The 19137-nt window shown below is 42.2% G+C and overlaps 1 protein-coding gene across 1 annotated transcript; it reads left to right on the plus strand.

The window, feature by feature from the left end:
- The first annotated feature begins 219 nt into the window (after positions 1-219).
- Positions 220-13668, plus strand: hdlbpa (high density lipoprotein binding protein a). The gene is made up of 28 exons (XM_068318992.1): positions 220-304; positions 1765-1836; positions 3949-4063; positions 4142-4308; positions 5633-5848; positions 5937-6143; positions 6230-6445; positions 6548-6754; positions 6843-6950; positions 7041-7145; positions 7331-7409; positions 7502-7641; positions 7725-7829; positions 7933-8046; positions 8150-8236; positions 8316-8447; positions 8524-8742; positions 9024-9245; positions 9334-9552; positions 9656-9794; positions 10179-10327; positions 10527-10631; positions 10720-10854; positions 11037-11180; positions 11297-11476; positions 11862-11978; positions 12078-12218; positions 12303-13668. Exons 3-28 carry the CDS (start codon positions 3988-3990, stop codon positions 12390-12392), a joined length of 3819 nt encoding a protein of 1272 aa, XP_068175093.1. The 5' UTR covers positions 220-304; positions 1765-1836; positions 3949-3987; the 3' UTR covers positions 12393-13668.
- Positions 13669-19137: the final 5469 nt, after the last annotated feature.

Below are 19137 nucleotides of genomic sequence, written 5' to 3' on the forward strand. Positions count from 1 at the left end.
GTAAAATTGGTTCTGAACACATCCTGACTTTAGGACAGGTTTCTCATATCGGGGCAATACAACATTAATTACACTATGTCCTATATTTCTGTAGGCACCACGTGAAGTCAAAGTTCGGGAGTTACACAAGAGTTCGACGTGAAAATCAGTTGTGGATGTTTGTAATCGGACTCTCCGACGTGACGTCGGAGGATGTGATTGGTGGGCGGATCTGGTATATATCCGTCACACTTCGATCCCACCTTCTCGCCAGTGGAATCATCTCAGCTTCTGCACCTTCAGGGCAGACGAGTACAGAAAATAAGTGAGTAACACTGTCTTTTCTATGAGACGTGTGCGTGCTGGTATTAGAAACGACATATACGTGTTCTATATGTTTATCACATAACTGTACTTGTTAGAAATACACGCTGTCGTGGAGCCGTGGACGTTACAGTGTGTTGTGGCCTGACTCCGTGTCATCCGTCCGCGGCTCAGCTGTATGCCTACGTGGACTTGGCGAGCTAGTCTAACAAACTGCAAGCTAACATGAACTCGCTAGCTAAAGCTAAGGTTAAACTTTTTAAAGGCATTGTAGCCTTTGATGGTTTGTAAGAAAATGACGTTCAATTCAAGGTTATGAAAGATATTTTTAATTTACAATCCACTGCTAATGTCTTTTTTTTTTTTCCCTGTGGAATGTAGAAGGTACAGGCTGAAGTTGTGCGTGGGGCTGTAAAGTGAGCCCAGCTACGTGTTAGCCGAGCAGCTACGTGTCACAGCGGCAGACACCATAGGCAAAGTTTTTAGCAAGTTTGCTAACATGCTAGGGCTTCGGAGCTAATGGCAGTACAGTAATCCATGCTACAGGGATTGAGCTAACGAAGACACTACTGATGAGACGAGGCGCACACAATTACTTCGCAACCAACGTTGTCTGTGTGTCGCTGACATGTTAATCTTTTTAGACATTTGTATAGTTGAGATAGAAGCGAGCCCACATGACGACAGCTAGCATAAGTGTAATGTCTCGCTGGCAGCTACTAAGGTTAATTTGATACCATGTTAGCACTCACACTAACCAGACACTTAAATCTTAATCTGGGATTAGGTTTTCTATTCTGTAGGCCCTAAGGTTGTCCTCCTACAGCTAACGTAAATGCAAGTTTAGCTTGCTTAACCAGTCCATCAGCATTAATCTACTACCAGTCGGTCACCATAAATGAACTCCTGGGTTGGTCAATATAAAGTAAAACTACCATCAAATGTCGGTGGACTTCTTTCTTGGTTGTTTTTCAAAATTTTTCTTATTTGAAGCTCATTTTTTAAGCAGTAGTTTTAGTCACCAATATAAACTCATCCCGGCTCCCAGTAGTAGAAGAGAGTCCACCAAGGCTGCAATGAGTTGTAATTCACATATTGGCTGAGGAGGTATTACTTCATCTTCTGGGGTAAATAGAAGTAATCGGGCAAAAGTTGCCTCAATAATGTGGGGGGAAAGGTCAGAAGATATCTCTGCTTCAGCACAAAACCCAAAGTAGAACACTGTTAAACATTATTTGGTCCTTAATTCATAAATGCGTATAAAAAATTGCGTGAATGTTATCTGCCTCGAAATATCAAGCTAGTATTCAGAACAATATGCTGTAAGGAACAGCTGTGGTTACTTTAAACTGTGCCTGAGATCAATTGGAAATGAGATGAACTGGTGAGAGCAGTTTCATTTTAGAAATGGTATCAGTGGTTACTTCAGTATGACCTGATGTTTTTCATGTCGGTTTTTAGGCAAAAGCTGGCAGGCTGACGGGAACTTACATCTTTACAGGACGGATTATCTGGTAACTGACCATTTAGCTGGTAAGTACAATTATTAGTATTAAGGCCCTGACATGAGAGATGTGTAATGGCAAGAATCTGGCAAAACAGTGTATTACAATATAGTTGTATTGTAATACAATATTGTTTGATGTTGAAATTCAACATCAAACAATATAAGTTAAGTTGAAATGTGATCCAGTATTGTTTCATAGACCTCTGTTATTGTATTTACTCAAATATGCGTGCATTATCTTGTTGTAAATAACTAAAAGGTTGAAAGAAGAATAAAGCACTACTACCTAACCTTGGATATGTAACATCAACATGATCGAAAAAAGACAAACTTGTTTTGGGCTCATGGTCTTTTAAATCAGGCGTTCATCCTTGTTACTTTGACATGAAGGGTTTTCTAAAAGAAGCAGTCCTGAAGTGTGGTGGAAACATCATTTTCATAGTACTCTAGCTCCCTCTCAGTGTATTTAGCAGTGAGCACAAGGGGCATGATTTTATCTTCAGTCTCTAAAAAGATTTGGTTTTTAAAAAATACAAGTAGTTTTGTTATTATGCAGTAGAATTTAATGTAAATATTTGTAATTTATTTGATAAAAACACACATTCTTTTCTATTAAGATTTGGTTACCCCCCCCATCATGGATTTGTTGGTCATCTATTGCCAAACAGCTGGGTACAGCATGTTTCCAAAATTCATCCTGTGTATTGTGCTTCCGCAATTCATTTGTTCAAGTTCAATCCAAACAATGTAGTGTTTTCTTTTTTATAAAGGTTCTTTTTCAAATCTTTGTTAATATGAAGGAGATTCAGATTTACAGGGTCTGCAAACGGTAATTAGTGCTGGACAGAGCAGCCTTAAGATTATGAAGCCTGACAAGAAGGGGGCCAATAACGGGGTTTTATAAAACCGTAGGAGAAAAACAGCCTGTAAACCGACTACAAAAATATTAAAGCTTGAAGGGAATTTCCTTGAATTTAAATTTTTATGGAAAAAAAATATTTGAATAGCAACAAGTTCTGTTCTTTCAATAAATTTCAGGTTTGCTTAGGGGCGAAATCCACTATGAAACAATTCACATTCCTTTGTTTTTTTTAATCAACTGGGCAGACCATGGAAGTGGTGATTTGTGATTTACAGATGGATTCATATAATTTGTAATGAAGCGAAATCAAATTTCCATCCCAGTACCTTTTCAATTATTTCCTGTGTCAACCGGCAAAATAAATGACTGCCAATGAGTCAGTCAGCATTTTCAAGTATATTTAATCAAAAGATCAAAGTAGCTGGAGTTATCTTTTTTATAAACGTCATGGACAAGAAAGTTGGCTTTGTACAGGACATTTTAGATTTCTGTTGGTGGAGCTATACTTTAATCCAATCCAACATGGATGTTCAGCGGCGGAAAAATCCTCTTAACCTTGGTGCCTACTTACTACTCAAGTGCTGAATAGCACTGAGCAAAGACCGACAAACAGAATACAAACTGGTTTCTAACACTCAGACAAAATGCACCTTTGCCCCTCTATGTGGCCCCTACCCCAGTGGATTTTTTTTCTTTTCAGAGATTGTCATCATGTTAAAGTCGTCATATAGTCTGAGCTCACTGTCATTCAGTGCTGACGTTGAGGTTAGATGTGTGACAAGCTGTGATAGACATGGCCTCTATTGATCGTGGATTTAGATAGTGGGGAAAATCCATGCGACACTTCAGAGGGTGACTGTTTGCCATTGTTTAATTATTGAAGTACCGGTAGTTTTCAACACTCATGTATAATATTATGGTAAAATGGAATTTCTTGGTTAAATAGGGAATTTTTCAGATCCTGTACATTTACACATGAGCAGTGTTCATGTGTAAATGTACAGGCAGGAACAGACATGATGATCTGCGATAAAATTCATATAATTGGGCATCATTTAACACAAAATCTGCTGTTTTAATCTCTGGTCATTTAGATGAAAAATGGAAATGTAAAAACATGATAGATATTTTTAAAAAATATCTTTAACACAACCAAAATTGTTCCTACTTTCAAAATGTTGTAATAGTGCAAGAATCTTTCAGTCTAAATTTTCTATTTCTATAAATTTTTTTCTGTTTCTACTGTGAAATTTATTCACGTTAACTTTTCTTTCAGTGGCACACTCGGACTCTGTGTTGGCGTGGGATTTTAATCATGAGCTCAGTCGCTGTACTTACGCAGGAAAGCTTCAATGAGCACCGCAGTGGGCTCCTGACAGAGCAGAGCGGTGGTGAGTATTTGGATTTATAAGACTACACTTGATATGGAAATTCATTTGTTGCCATGAGCTGACATTTTTTGCTTTCAGCTGCTGTGGCAGGAACCGGTGCTGGAGAGGAGGAGGAATCCCTTCCTACGTACAAGGATGCCTTCCCACCTCTGCCTGAGAAGGCATCCTCACCTGAGGGGACCCAGGAAACCACCAACGCCTGGACATCCAAGATCCGTCCTCTCAAGTCTTCTATTATCACCCAGGTATAACATTTTCAAAGACAAAACCACGGCTTGGAACATTTACTACTTTTTTGTAAACACAGCAGGTAACTTAAAGACTGAGTTTTGCATCTATGCAGTTTTTCATGGAAGTTGGCATCCACTTCCTTGTTGTTCATGTGGTAGTTTCCTTCATTTCCACAAGTACATTTAACTTTTCCCTGTAAATATTAGATGACCTTTTGGTATTAAAATAGTAACATAAATGTTTGTTGATGATCAGAAAATGTTTAAATAGCAACAATTAACATTACCTTTGCTCATCTAATTTGTAACATTACACATATCAATTTTGCTATTTGATGGGTTTTAGGGAATACTCTAGGTCAGCAGCAACTGTGGGACAAAATCACAGGAATAAGTTTCCAAACACATGTTTTTAAAATATGTTTAGCAAAAGAAATGCCACAGATTTTCTTTTCCATGTTGTTCCCATGTTATGAATTAAAAGCTCACAAATGCAACAGCTTACCAACTCAGGAAAATGGGACGACCCCATGACCTTTTTAACTTTCTACAAAGGCTGAACTACATTGGATAGCGTCAAGCGAAAGTAAAGGGAGATTAAAAAAAAAAAAGTTCCACAGACAGCTGCCTTTTTGGTTACATGTAGGCACCTTAGTTTTTTGTATTACATTGCAGTAACTTCAATAACTCCAGGTGGTGGAGAAATGAAAATGTTTATGATGGATTTTTACTTCCTTAATGTTTAAAGCCAAAGTTGTGCCCTTTGTTCTCCCACAAGTATATTCATTTCATCAAGCTGAGGCAGAATGTGGGCTGTTGATACTATGAATTATCTGAGGTCATCAATATTGAACCTTATCCAAAAAGAAATCGGGTGCAAGCTGACCTGCCCTGACAGGCAGTGAACAGTATCTGTGCCCCCCCCCCCCAGATAAATTAAACGTGTTTCCAATTCCTTAAATACTGTCTTTGGTCAGTGATTGTACTTAAATGAATGTACAATTACCCAATGCCACTGTTTAATTAAAAAAATATTTTAAATTTTTCTGTGAATTAGTTTTGAATTTACAGTTAATATTTCAGGCCTATCATTAGTTTTTCTAAATGGTTATTAGTTGTTTTGTAGTGTCATTGTGGAAAACCACATTTCTTTTTTCCCACAGGCATTGAAAGATAATTTATATTGGAGGATTTTTACTTTTCATATTTTGGTCTTTTCAGGTGTAGTTTCGACTTGGTGTTTTTGTTTTAATATGATAAAGATCTCAAAACAGTCCCGATGGTAACAATAATTTGTTCTATTAAATTAATATCTTTTTTGTTTTTCCACATGAATCAGGTTTTCCATGTGCCTCTGGAGGAGCGCAAGTACAAGGACATCAACCAGTTTGGGGAAGGAGACCAAGCGAAGGTTTGTGTCGACATCATGCACAAGACCGGAGCTCACCTGGAACTCTCCTTGGCTAAAGATCAGGGTCTCTCCATCATGGTTTCTGGAAAGTTAGAGGCTGTGATGAAGGCCCGCAAGGAGATTGTATCCCGACTGCAGACTCAGGTCGAGAGAACTATCTTCAGTAGAAAATATGTCTGGCATAATTAGTTTGAAATGTGACGGGGACATTTTATATTTAATCCCCTATCAGGCTTCAGCTACTGTTGCCATCCCCAAAGAACACCATCGTTTTGTCATTGGCAAAAATGGGGAGAAGCTTCAGGAGTTGGAACTCAAGACAGCCACCAAAATTCAGATTCCACGACCTGACGACCCCAGCAACCAGATCAAGATCTCTGGTACCAAGGAGGGCCTTGAGAAGGCAAAGCATGAGATCCTGTTGATCTCTGCTGAGCAGGTAATGAGAGACGACTAGCTTACTTCAGAGATATGGCAGCTTTAGGATACACTTTCACTGCTTTCTTCTGAACCCCTTACCCTTAGGACAAACGTGCTGTGGAACGAGTGAACATCGACAAAGTGTATCACCCATTCATCACCGGTGCCTACAATAAGCTGGTAGGAGAGATGATGCAGGAGACTGGTGCCCGCATTAATGTCCCCCCTCAAAGTGTGAACAAGACAGAGATTGTCATCACTGGGGAAAAGGAGCAGGTGGCCCTTGCTGTGGCTATGATCAAGAAGATTATTGAAGACAAGGTATGAAAACCTCAAACACATTGGTTAACATTGTTAGTAGATCGTGGTTGTGAGGGAGGTTTAAATGTGTTAAATGCTAACATTCTATCCTTTGTGATGCAGAAGAAGAATGCCACTACTATTGCTGTGGAAGTGAAGAAATCTCAGCACAAGTATGTGATTGGCCCCAAGGGAAACACCCTGCAGGAAATCTTGGATAAAACTGGCGTCTCAGTTGAAATCCCACCAACCGACAGCAGCTCAGAAACTGTCATCCTCCGTGGGGAACCGGACCGTCTGGGTCAGGCCCTCACTGAAGTTTATGCCAAGGTGTGGTAGAAATTTCAGGGGATCTTTTTCCTCGGTAATTTGAAATTGCTTTGAAGGAGTAATTTTAAAAATGTATTTCCCTTTGCAGGCAAACAGCTACACTGTTTCCTCGGTTTCAGCTCCTTCTTGGCTTCATCGTTTCATTATTGGCAAGAAAGGGCAAAACTTGGCCAAGATTACACAACAAATGCCCAAGGTGTGTTGGAAGAAAATTTTTTGGCCATGCTTCTTTAAAATGCTCTTAAAATATCAGTTGTGACTATATTTTCATGCTAATTTCATTCAGGTGCATATTGAGTTCACCGAGGGAGAAGAAAAAATTACCCTGGAAGGTCCCACCAAAGACGTGCAGATGGTTCAGACCCAGATTGAAGCCGTTGTTACGGATTTGGTGAGTATTTTTTTTTCCCTGTACCATTGGGTGTCGATAAAATGCCAGTTTTTCTATAGTTAAGGGTTTTGAGCATTGAAATGGTTTTAAAGGAGTGCTTTAAAGTAGACTAGGTTCTACATAAGAAGATTCACACAGTAAAGCAGCAGTTAAGATTCCTGATTTTCTCTACTTCCACCCAAAAGATAAGCCGCATGGACTATACAGAGATCAGCGTGGATCCCAAATTCCACAGACATCTGATTGGAAAAGGAGGTGTTAACAGTAAGTACAGAGTTAATGTGAAAGACCACGGTAGTGAATGGCAACAAAACCTGGACTTGTCTCAGTCTATACTTACTGATTTTGATTTCTAGTCAACCGAATCAAGGAGCTGCACAAAGTGACAGTTCGCATCCCTCCTGACAATGAGAAGAGCAACCTGATCCGCATTGAGGGGGATCCCCAGGGTGTGCAGGAAGCCAAGAAGGAGCTGCTTGAGCTTGCGTCACGCATGGTTGGCACAAGCTTTAGTTCAGAGGCATGATGCTACAAATTAGGTCTTGTTGTGTTTCTACTAAAAGATGCGGTCTCTTACAGGAGAACGAGCGTACAAAGGACCTGATCATTGAACAACGTTTTCACAGAGCCATCATTGGCCAAAAAGGAGAGAAGATTAAAGAAGTTCGTGACAAATTCCCAGAGGTGAGTTTGAAACAGTTGGTATTTGTTGAATGAAGTGTTGTTGATATGCGGTATGTTTCTACAAAGCTCACAATCTATTAATTGTACTTAATATTTGTTGCAGGTTATCATCAATTTCCCTGACCCAGCACAAAAAAGTGACATTGTTCAACTTAGGGGCCCACGAACTGAAGTGGAAAAATGTTCCAAGTTCATGCAGAAGATAGTGGCTGAAATGGTACATCGCTACTCAAAAATTGACATATCCAAACATAAATGTGTTAATTCTTTACTAGGCTTCCTCAGCTACGAAGTCTTAAATTTTCGTGCTTCCTTTTCAGGTGGAGAACAGTTTCTCTGTCTCAGTCCCCATCTTCAAGCAGTTCCACAGAAACATAATTGGAAAGGGAGGGTCAAACATCAAGAAGGTACCTACAGAAAAATTGTAGTTAAAAGATGTTTTGTGTGGATTGGATTTTACTTTTTTGTCTTACTTTTGCTTTCTAGATTCGGGAAGAAACAAACACAAAAATCGATCTACCTGCTGAGAACAGCAACTCTGAGATGATTCTCATCACAGGAAAGAAGGCTAACTGTGAACTTGCACGAAATCGCATCTTGGCAATTCAGAAGGAGCTGGTGAGTTTTTTAGGCTCTTAAAATCTTGGGGTCTATGTCTAGCTGCTATGTTTAATTAATGTTTCGTTTCCTCCAGGCAAACATCACTGAGGTAGAAGTATCCATTCCCTCCAAGCTACACAACTCCCTGATTGGGTCAAAGGGTCGCTTTGTGCGCTCCATCATGGAGGAGTGTGGTGGTGTGCACATCCACTTTCCCACTGAAGGCTCAGGGATCGATAAAGTCACCATCCGAGGCCCTGTAGAGGAGGTGGAGAAGGCCAAGCAGCAGCTGCTGGCTTTGGCAGAGGAAAAGGTGTGTGTGTGTGTGTGTGTGTGTGTGTCCCTCAATTGGGAGGAGTAAAATGGCAAAAACGCTTACTGTGGCTTTTTCTTCATGCATCTTGAAAAACCCTTTTCACTGTTACATATACAGTATCTCTATTTAAAGCTGGACTTTGTGTTTGTAGCTTCAGTTTCACGTTTAGTAAACGGTAGAATACAGGTGTCTTCATTGGTCATCATTGAGTTATCATTTTGCTGACCAATGCCTGATGTTGTTCTGTCACTAATGTTTTCAAAAACAATTTTCCACAGCAAACAAAGAGCCACACTGCTGAGCTGCGTGCAAAGCCAGAATACCACAAATTCCTCATTGGGAAAGGCGGTGGAAACATTCGCAAAGTTCGTGACAACACCGGAGCCAGGATCATCTTCCCCACCGCAGAAGACAAAGATCAAGAGCTCATCACTGTGATTGGCACTGAAGAAGCAGTGCGGGAGGCTCAGAAAGAGCTGGAGGAGCTCATCAAGAGTTTGGTAAGGGGTAACCTATGAGATGTGTGATGAGAAGGTTCTGGGTCTTACAGATAAATGAATGTCAAAGATATTTACTCTGTGTTGACAGGACAATGTTATTGAAGACACTATGAGCGTCGATCCAAAGCACCACCGCTACTTTGTGGCCCGCCGTGGTCAAGTCCTCCGGGACCTCGCTGATGAATATGGAGGTGTGATGGTGAGCTTCCCTCGTACTGGTTCTCAGAGCGAGAAGGTCACCCTCAAAGGAGCCAAAGAATGTGTTGAAGCAGCCAAAAAGCGCATGCAGGAGATTGTTGAGGACTTGGTCAGTAGAGACGCTTTTCGTTTGCTGAATTTTTTTTTTAGCATCTCCCACGTTCTGGTTCAAAATATTAACAATACCCATATGTGAACGTTTTTTTGTCCAGGATGCTCAAGTGACCACTGAGTGTGTGATTCCTCAGAAGTTTCACCGTTCTATCATGGGCCCCAAGGGCTCTCGAATCCAGCAGATCACCAGAGATCACAATGTACAGATCAAGTTCCCAGAGCGTGAGGACCCGCAAGGTAAACAAGTGATGATTGGAATGATGACTTTGGAACAAAAGGTTGTTTTTTTTTGTTGTGTTTTTTGTCAGTGTGTAGGACAAAAAACAAACAAACTCACAGCAATCACCGATAGCTGTGTAGCCGTTGCTCATGGCTATCGGTGATTGTACATCTGTATGTAACAAGGTCCAGTCTGTTAAATCAAAAACCTCTAGACAGAATTAAGAGGAATTACCCACAAGTTTTTTATAAGTCCTAAAGGTGAAAATTATTTTTTTCAGTTTGCTTGTTGACATTTTGGAACTTAACTAAATTTTATGTCAGGTGCATCTATACATGTTTTCTCTTTCCTTTAACAAAAAAAGTTCTCACCAAGCTAAATCTCATTCACTCTTTCTACAGCACCCTCTGCAGAAGCCCCTGTTCAGGAGAATGGAGAGGCTAATGGAGAAATAAAGGAGCCTATTGATCCAAATGCACCCAAGAAGTGTGATGTGATTGTGATTTCTGGTCGGAAAGAGCGGTGTGAGGCTGCTGTGGAGGCATTGAAGGTATTTTATAATCTAATAAAGGAAAGAATGAAAAATCTTCTGATACTGAAGTCACAAAAATATTGCCTTGAGGTTGGGGGTGTTGTGAATGAGCCGTGACTTTGACCATGGACATTTGATTCACGATTTCACGCAATTTCAGAATTTTTAGATGTCTCCGTGAATTTGATCCTGAAACTCCTGACTGTCTTTTTGTTAGGCTTTGGTTCCCGTCACTATTGAGGTGGAAGTGCCTTTTGAGCTTCATCGCTACATCATTGGACAGAAAGGAAGCGGAATTCGCAAGATGATGGATGAATTTGAGGTGCATATCACAGATTTAGTGTTGGCACAGTGATGCATGATATTTCCCTGTCATGCTAATTTCTAGTGATCTCACTGTTTACCTCCAGGTTAATATTCAAGTGCCTGCTCCTGAAATGCTGTCTGATAAGATTGCTGTCACTGGTTTGGCCAATCACCTCGACCGCGCCAAAGACGGCCTCTTGGAGCGGGTCAAAGAGCTGCAGGCCGAGCAGGAGGACCGGGTTAGTGTTACGTGAACCTTGACTTTTGTGCCAGTGTACTGAGAGTTGGTGTGTACTTGGGCAGCTCTTATGACTGATGGCAGTTATCTGAGGTTGCTCTGAAGAACACCGGCACAATAACCTTGAATAAGGAAATGATTGTTAACTTTCCTGGTGATGTTTTCTGCCAACTTCCTCTACAGGCACTCAGGAGCTTTAAACTGACCATCACTGTGGACCCCAAGTATCACCCCAAAATCATTGGCCGCAAGGGTGCGATTATAACAAACATCCGCACTGAGCATGATGTCAACATCCAGTTCCCAGAAAAGAATGATGAAAATCAGGTACGACATTTCTGTGGAATCAACAACTAGTGTGACGATCATCGTACAAATTGTTCTGAGGGATGAGACATTGCTTGTTTTGACCTTTTTCTCATATTGAATTTGTTTCTCCATAGGATCAGATTACAATAACAGGGTATGAGCACAAAGCCATAGCAGCACGAGATGCCATCCAGGCCATTGTGGATGAGCTTGAGGAGATGGTCTCTGAGGACATCAACCTGGACAGTCGGGTCCATGCCCGTATCATTGGAGCCCGTGGCAAGGGAATCCGCAAGATCATGGATGAGTTTAAGGTATGTCTGCAGTAACACACAATATTAAAGAGATGGAAAAGAAATTCTGAGTTTTTCCCTTCATCTGAATTAGTATCAAAATTCCCTGTTGTTCCCTTTTCCATTCTTCCAAGTTTTGTTGAAATCTACATATTTTCTGTAATTCTGGTAAAAAATAAACAAGCATGGGTTGTTGTTTTTAATTAATGCTGGCTTTTCCCTGCAAGTCTTGGTGTACGAGGTGAGGGTTGGACTCATCTAATGTGTTTAGGGTCAGCTTAAAAGTCGAGTTAACAAAGCAGACTATTTAATTTACTTTTTGACTTCGTTGTTGCATAAATTAATTTTAAGAAAAAGTCGGTCTTTCATGTGGTTTAGGATTCCTTTTTTTTTTTTTTCCCTCTAGGTTGATCTCAGGTTTCCCCAGAGTGGAGCTGCAGACCCGAACCTTGTAACAGTCACAGGTCGCCCTGAGCTTGTGGATGAAGCCATCGACCACCTTCTTAACCTGGAAGAAGAATACGTAAGTTGGTTGAAACTTAAAATTTGGTGCAGATACTACAAAAAAATTCTGCAGTCTTTAAAATTTGCATATTTGTCTAATATGTGCCACTTCTGTCAGATGGCAGATGTTGTGGAAAATGAGGCAAAGATGGCTTACATGAGGCCTCCCGGGGGTAGCGTTGCTGCCATGGATGAAAATCGAGGTCCATCCAAAGGTTTTGTGGTGAGGGAGGCTCCTTGGACCACTGCCAACGAGAAGGTGAGGACTTGCATCTGTTCTCACTGAATGGAATTGAAAATTGATCACAAATTTTGTTAAAAACATTTTTTTTTCTCTTTTCAGGCCCCTGATATGAGTAGCTCTGAAGATTTTCCCAGCTTTGGAGCCCCAGTGGCAACCAAAACCTCTCCCTGGGGGCCCAAGCGCTTCTAAGCCATGCTGCTACAGATGGCAATCACCTTAACCGGGCACAATCTTCTCCTTCATTGTCCCCCAGCTGACCTGGTCTGACTGCTGACCATATAAGTCTTCAGTTCTGAGAATGCTATCCTCTGTCTACTTAATTCTGGCCTGCTCTTGCAGATTCATCAGTCTAAAAGTGCTTTCACATCCTGTAATTGATCTGTGAGCTTTGTATCTGCATTAAAAGATACTGTTTTACAACAGAATTGAATAATGTTTGGTTAAGTCTGCGGTCTGCATTAGACTGACGAGTGTTTATAAGACCTGGCATTTCATTGTGATTTGAACTTTTATACCAAATTAGGTGGTGGCCAAACATCAGTTTTTTGCGCTGCCCTTATCTTAGTTGCCTTCACAGGGTCGGGTAATGGAATTGAGTTACTGCTGGTCATGACGTGCATCAGACATGATACCTGACCAATGATGGACCAGCTGTTTCAGTAACCCACCCCTCTCCTGCTTTAATCATGTAGCTGCGTGGAAGTTGTCGGTTAGCGCTCAGGCACTCTGTAATGGTTGTTCTGTCACATCACCTTTTGCTCTCTAGTTGCTGTGCTTCTGTGGATGTGGTCAACTAGTGGCACGCACCTTTTAGCCTTATGAATTGGTAAACTTTACTAAAGGACGGGATGCAGTCTCGGCCACTTCAGAATGGCACCCACTCAAACTGCCAGATGCTTGGAGGTTATGCCAGAACTAAAACTCCTTACAACACTAGGCCTAAGCTCCAATGTATCAAACCTCACACTAGCTATCAAATGAACTATTCAAAAGTACATCACTCCATGAAATCTGTGAGTAAAACAGAACATCTTGTGCCATATCTGTCGAGTGATGTCACGTGTTATTCATTGTTTGTACTGGGTCAGTGTCCAGACCTTTTGTCTTCCTCTTGCTATGCAGATTGTTCTGTTAAATAGCAATGGCCCTTTTTTTTATCAGCCTTACAACTAGAAAGATACAAACCAGGAAGAGATGATGTCTAGGTACATTTCTAATGGACAGCTGGATGTTAACTGTTCCTCTGAAAAGTCATGGAACATGGCTGACCCCCAGCTATTGTAATGAGTATAATTTGAAGAGTGCAGATTTAGCTTGCTAGCTGCTAATTCAACATCTACCATCAGCCTACCTTGGTTTATATCCTCCTAGAATTGAATGAAAGTTTATGCAAATACCATTGAAGTGAACGGTTATGGATGACACTGGAAAAATTGTCCAAAAAGTAAATAAAAATTGAAAATCTCGTGTGTCTGTCTGATTTGTAAAGATATATTTTATTTACTTGACGGTAGTACAATGCAGAATGAACAGTCTGAAAATGTCTAGTTCAGTTGGTGACTAAATGACTAGATGGATGTTGTTCTGAGGTTAGCACTAAAATCAGTCATCAGAATTTGTATTTTTTTTGTAGGCCTGAGGCATCAGAAGAAAACATGCAAGGTGACCTAAATGGTTTAACAATTTTTCCCTGCCAAACGATTGCATCAATTTTCTTGAACTCCTCATCCTGTGCAGGGTTAGAGGATGAGCTGGAATCCAACCTAGCTGACATTAGGTAAGAGATGGAGTACAGCCAGTAGAACTTATTTGCTGTATCTGGATGCCTAATCAGTTCAGCTGACTTAGAAAGTAGCTTCATGGTTACCGTAGAAAAATATAGTTCATCCATCTTCCACCGCTTATCCGTAGCCGTGTCGCGGGGGCAGCAGCTTCAACAGGGAGCCCCAAACTTCCCTTTCCCTGGTCACTTCCGCCAGCTCTGACTGGGGGATCCCAGGCCAGTGTTGAGACATAATCCCTCCACCTGGTCCTGGGTCTGCCCCGAGGTCTCCTCCCAGCTGGACGTGCCAGAAACACCTCCCTAGGGAGGCGTCCCGGAGGCATCCGTAAAATGTGCCCAAACCACCTCAACTGACTCCTTTCCACACAAAGGAGCAGCGGCTCTACTCTGAGCCCCTCGTGAACAGCAGTGTTTCTCACCTTATCTCTAAGGGAGACAGAGGGTAGGAACAAGGATTGAACGGTAGATGGAGAACTTTGCCTCTCGACTTAGCTCCCTCTTTGTGACAACACTGCGGTAAAGCGACTGCAATCATGCTCCTACTGCCCCAATTCTCCGTCCAATCTCACGCTCCATTGTTCCCTCACTCGTGAACAGGACCCCGAGATACTTAAACTTCTTTACTTGTGGAAGGACCTCACCCCCCACTTGGAGAAGGCAGTCCACCGGTTTCCTGCTTAGGACCATGGCCTCAGATTTGGAGGTGCTAATCCTCATCCTCGCCGCTTCACACTCGGCTGCAAACCTGACCAGTGATTGCTGCAGGTCACAGGCCGATGACGCAAACAGGACCACATCATCTGCAAAAAGCAGTGATGCAATCCTCAGGCCACCAAACTGTAAAGCCTCCTCACCACGACTACGCATCGATATCCTGTCCATGAAAATCACGAACAGAATTGGTGATAAAGCGCAGCCCTGGCGAAGGCCAACAGCTACTCGGAACAAGTCCGACTTACTGCCGAGAACCCAAACACAGCTCTCACTTTGGGTGTACAGGGATTGGATGGCCCTGAGAAGAGGCCCCCTCACCACATACTCCCTGCAGTACCTCCCACAGTACAGTATACCCTCGGGGACCTGATTGTACGCCTTCTCCAAGTCCACAAAACACATGTAGACTGGATGGGCATACTCCTAAGCCCCCTCTAGGATCCCTGCGAGATTAAAAAGCTGGTCCATTTTTCCACAACCAGGACGGAACCCACATTGTACCTCCTCAATCTGAGGTTCGACAATCCGCCTGACCCTCCTTTCCAGGAGTAAACTTTCCCAGGGAGGCTGAGGAGTGTGGCGATATGTTGTCGTCACTGCCACCTTTATGGCAGCACACCCAACCCCATCGGTCTGCCCTGCGGGTGGTGGGTCCACAGGGGTAAAAAGACAGTTATATGATGAAAAATAAGAGTGAAATACTCAATAACAAAGTTACAAAAGTAAAATCATCCAGAGCAGATGGCACAGGGCCACAGGTGTAGCAGGTGTTGACAGAGGGGGCTATGTGAAATTAATTTTAAAATGTATATGGGACTTTTAAACAGTCCCAGTAGAAAATTGAAATAAGTGAATGTAAATAAAAAAACAGGATCCTAAAATAGGATGAAGATATTCAATATATACTGTATAACTATCATTAAATAGGACTGACTCAAACAGTGAATTTACTGTTTGCTATTGTTGTCTACATTTTTAATACCTTGTGTTTTGTCTGTCTACTTTCATCCTAGTGATATAAACACACCAGCAGTTCTGTGCTCTTTTCTTCATCTGTTTAATCGCAACTGCTGTATGAGCCCAGAGTGTGATCCTGGCTCTCTGTAATGTCTACACTGCAAATGAAGTCTGATGATAAGTGGAAATGAGTCCTGCTTTATGTGAATGCTGCAGGCACAATTCTGTTGTGTGTTTTAGGCTTCCTCACATGGACATGGCAACAGCAAAAAGGTTTTACACACACACACACACACACACACACACACACACACACACACACACACACACACACACACACACACACACACACACACACACACACACACACACACACACACACACACACACACACACACACACACACACACACACACACACACACACACACACCTGCCCTACTTCTGGGGGCAGACCCAAAGGTCTGACCCTAACTTTAAATAGCATGTTGCTAAGGAATTTTAGAATGAGGCACCAACTGTTTAAGTGTAAAAGCTAACGCTGGTAGACATGTTCAGCGAGTACCTCTCCTTCCACTGGTATGTTATCAGAGCTTCAATAAACACACTCTGATCCTCCTTCCCTGAGCTTCTTCAGACGCACACACAGATTCTCAAAGTCCTCCAGACAACCAGAGTAACTCTCATTGTGAAGATTGTGTTACCTGAAGTGTGTTAGTTACAGTTTGCTGTAGTTTTCCACTGATACTAATAGCCTTCTTTGTCTGAGGGTTGGAGTGTCAGTACTGGTACTTTGGATGAAACATGTTTTTTTTCCCCAGCCTCTCGCTGCACACCTCTGCCTCATCACTAGTTCTCCTCTTCTCTACTGCCACCTGCTGCTTGTTGGGCTTGGAAGTACCCTATGAATGAAATAAACTGAAGGAACATTCTGAAAGCATGCCCTTAATTTACAATTCCATCAAACGTGACAACAATAATGTTTCATAATATTCGTAGTGTATTTTCAGCTATATACTCTAGCTGCACAGTAAAGTGTTGATACATTAGCTGAGGTTAGCATTCCACCACTAGATAATGTTACAAAAGATTAACACATCCATGATTATAATTCCACATTTCATTAATTTTTTTCTATCAAATGACAGTTTGTTGTATAACTAATTAAAATATCTACAGTTTGCATACCTAGACTTTTAGCTTCGTTTAGTTTGATTAAATTTAGGGTTTATTTTAGTAAATTACACAGGTTTTTGTTCAGTTCAGACAGATCAATAGATCAACAGATGCAAAGAGATCAAGTGCAGAAGCTAGCTATTTTACTAAACATGGCAGGAAGAGATGTCTCTGCCACTAAGACGCTGAAACAAAAGAAAGTAATTTTACACAAGAAACATCGGAGATCTTATATCATAGATCTCATATCAACCACTGTGTTTATCAACTACAGTACTTCATGAAAATCTGAGATGAAAAGAGAAGCTAGAGTGGGGGAAGAAGGGACAGCTTCTTCAATTTCATATTCACATATGCACAATAATTGACAATAAAAGATGTCGTAACATTTAGTCATAATCAGTAACAAAATGCAACAGGGAAAACCATGACATTTAAATTATTGTAATGCCTTTATTTTCACAGCTTCGTCTTAAAAACAATCATGTAAAGTTTCAGGATTAGATGTCATCTGTAGTAAAATTGATCTCATGGATAAATAACCAGACAGAGATGATTCAAGTGTCAGGCAGCCATCATACCTGGTGTCTCCCTGATCACATTAGCTGTAGTTATCCAGTCTCCTTGCCACCCAGAGCCTGTCTCAACTCCTTCCTAAAAGTCATGCAACACTCGTCCCTTTTTAGCTTCCACCATTTCATCCCCTGCACTGCCTTTGCGCTCTTCATCATCGTCACCGCCAAAGTCATCCTACACACCACCATCCTATGCTGTTTGGCTACACTCTCGCCCACCACTGCTTTGCAGTCACTGATCTCCTTCAGGTTACACCGTCTACACAAGATGTAGTCTACCTGTGTGCTCCTACCACCACTCTTATAGGTCACCCTATGTTCCTGCCTCTTCTAGAAAAAAGTATACACTATAGCCATTTCCATCCTTTTTGCAAAGTCAACTACCATCTGTCCTTCTGTATTCCTCTCCTGGATACCAAATCTGCCCTTCACCTCCTCATCACCTCTTTTTCCTGCACCAACATGTCCACTGAAGTCTGCACCAATTACAACTCTCACTTCTAATGTGGATCACGCACTCCAAACGTTAGCGGAACAAATCACGAACATTGAAAAAACACACCCGGACTCATTTTTAATCATCCTGGGGGACTTCAACAGAGCAAAATTAAACCACGAGTTCCCTAAATACAGACAGCATGTCACCTGTCCGACGAGGGACAACAACACGTTGGATCACTGCTACACTGTAATTAAGTACACTTATCGCTCGGTCCCCCACGCAGCTTTGCGACACTCTGATCACTGTCTCGTCCATCTCATCCCAGCCTACAGGCAGAGACTGAAAACATCTCGGCCTGTGGTGAAAATGGTCAAGAAATGGACCAATGAGGACAAACAGGAACTACAGGAATGTTTTGACTGCACCGATTGGAGTGTTTTTGAAGCTGCTACGGACAACCTAGACGATTACACGGACACTGTGACAACCTACATTAGCTTCTGTGAGGACCTGTGTGTGTCAACCAAGACGATTACACGGACACTGTGACAGCCTACATTAGCTTCTGTGAGGACCTGTGTGTGTCAACCAAGGCCTTCCGCACATACAGCAACAACAAGCCATGGTTCACAGCCAAGCTGAAACAACTGCGCTTGGCTAAGGAGGAGGCCTACAGATCTGGGGACAGGGCTCTGTACCAGGAACACACTGACAAAGGAGATCAGAGTAGCTACAAGGAGTTACTCTGACAAGCTGGAAAAAAACTTTTCAGCCAACAACCCCTTTTCGATGTGGAGAGGTCTGCAGGACATCACCGGCTACAGACGCCCCCCCCCCCCCCCCCCCCCCGCTGAGGCCAACAAGAACCTGGCTGACGACCTCAACAGATTCTACTGTAGGTTTGAAAAAGACTTCACACCCACCATCCCCCATTCCACTACCTGCAGCCCAGATCACACCACCATTCACACCTCCACTCCCCTCATCAAAGACTGTCTGCATCCCATCCCCTTCATACCCCATGCCCGCCCCACCCCCAACCCCCCTCAGTGTGACTGTCCAGGAGGTGAGCCGACAGTTCCACAGACAAAAGATCAGGAAGGCGCCAGGCCCTGATGGTGTCTCCCCCTCCTGCCTCAAGGTCTGTGCAGATCAGCTGGCTCCAGTCTTCACACAGATCTTCAACAGATCCCTCCAGCTGTGTGGGGTACCCTCCTGCTTCAAGCGCTCCGCCATCATCCCGGTCCCCAAGAAAACCTCCACCACAGGACTAAATGACTTCTGGCCT

Source organism: Antennarius striatus, chromosome 7, assembly GCF_040054535.1.
Source record: "Antennarius striatus isolate MH-2024 chromosome 7, ASM4005453v1, whole genome shotgun sequence".
Classification (NCBI taxonomy): Eukaryota; Metazoa; Chordata; class Actinopteri; order Lophiiformes; family Antennariidae; genus Antennarius; species Antennarius striatus.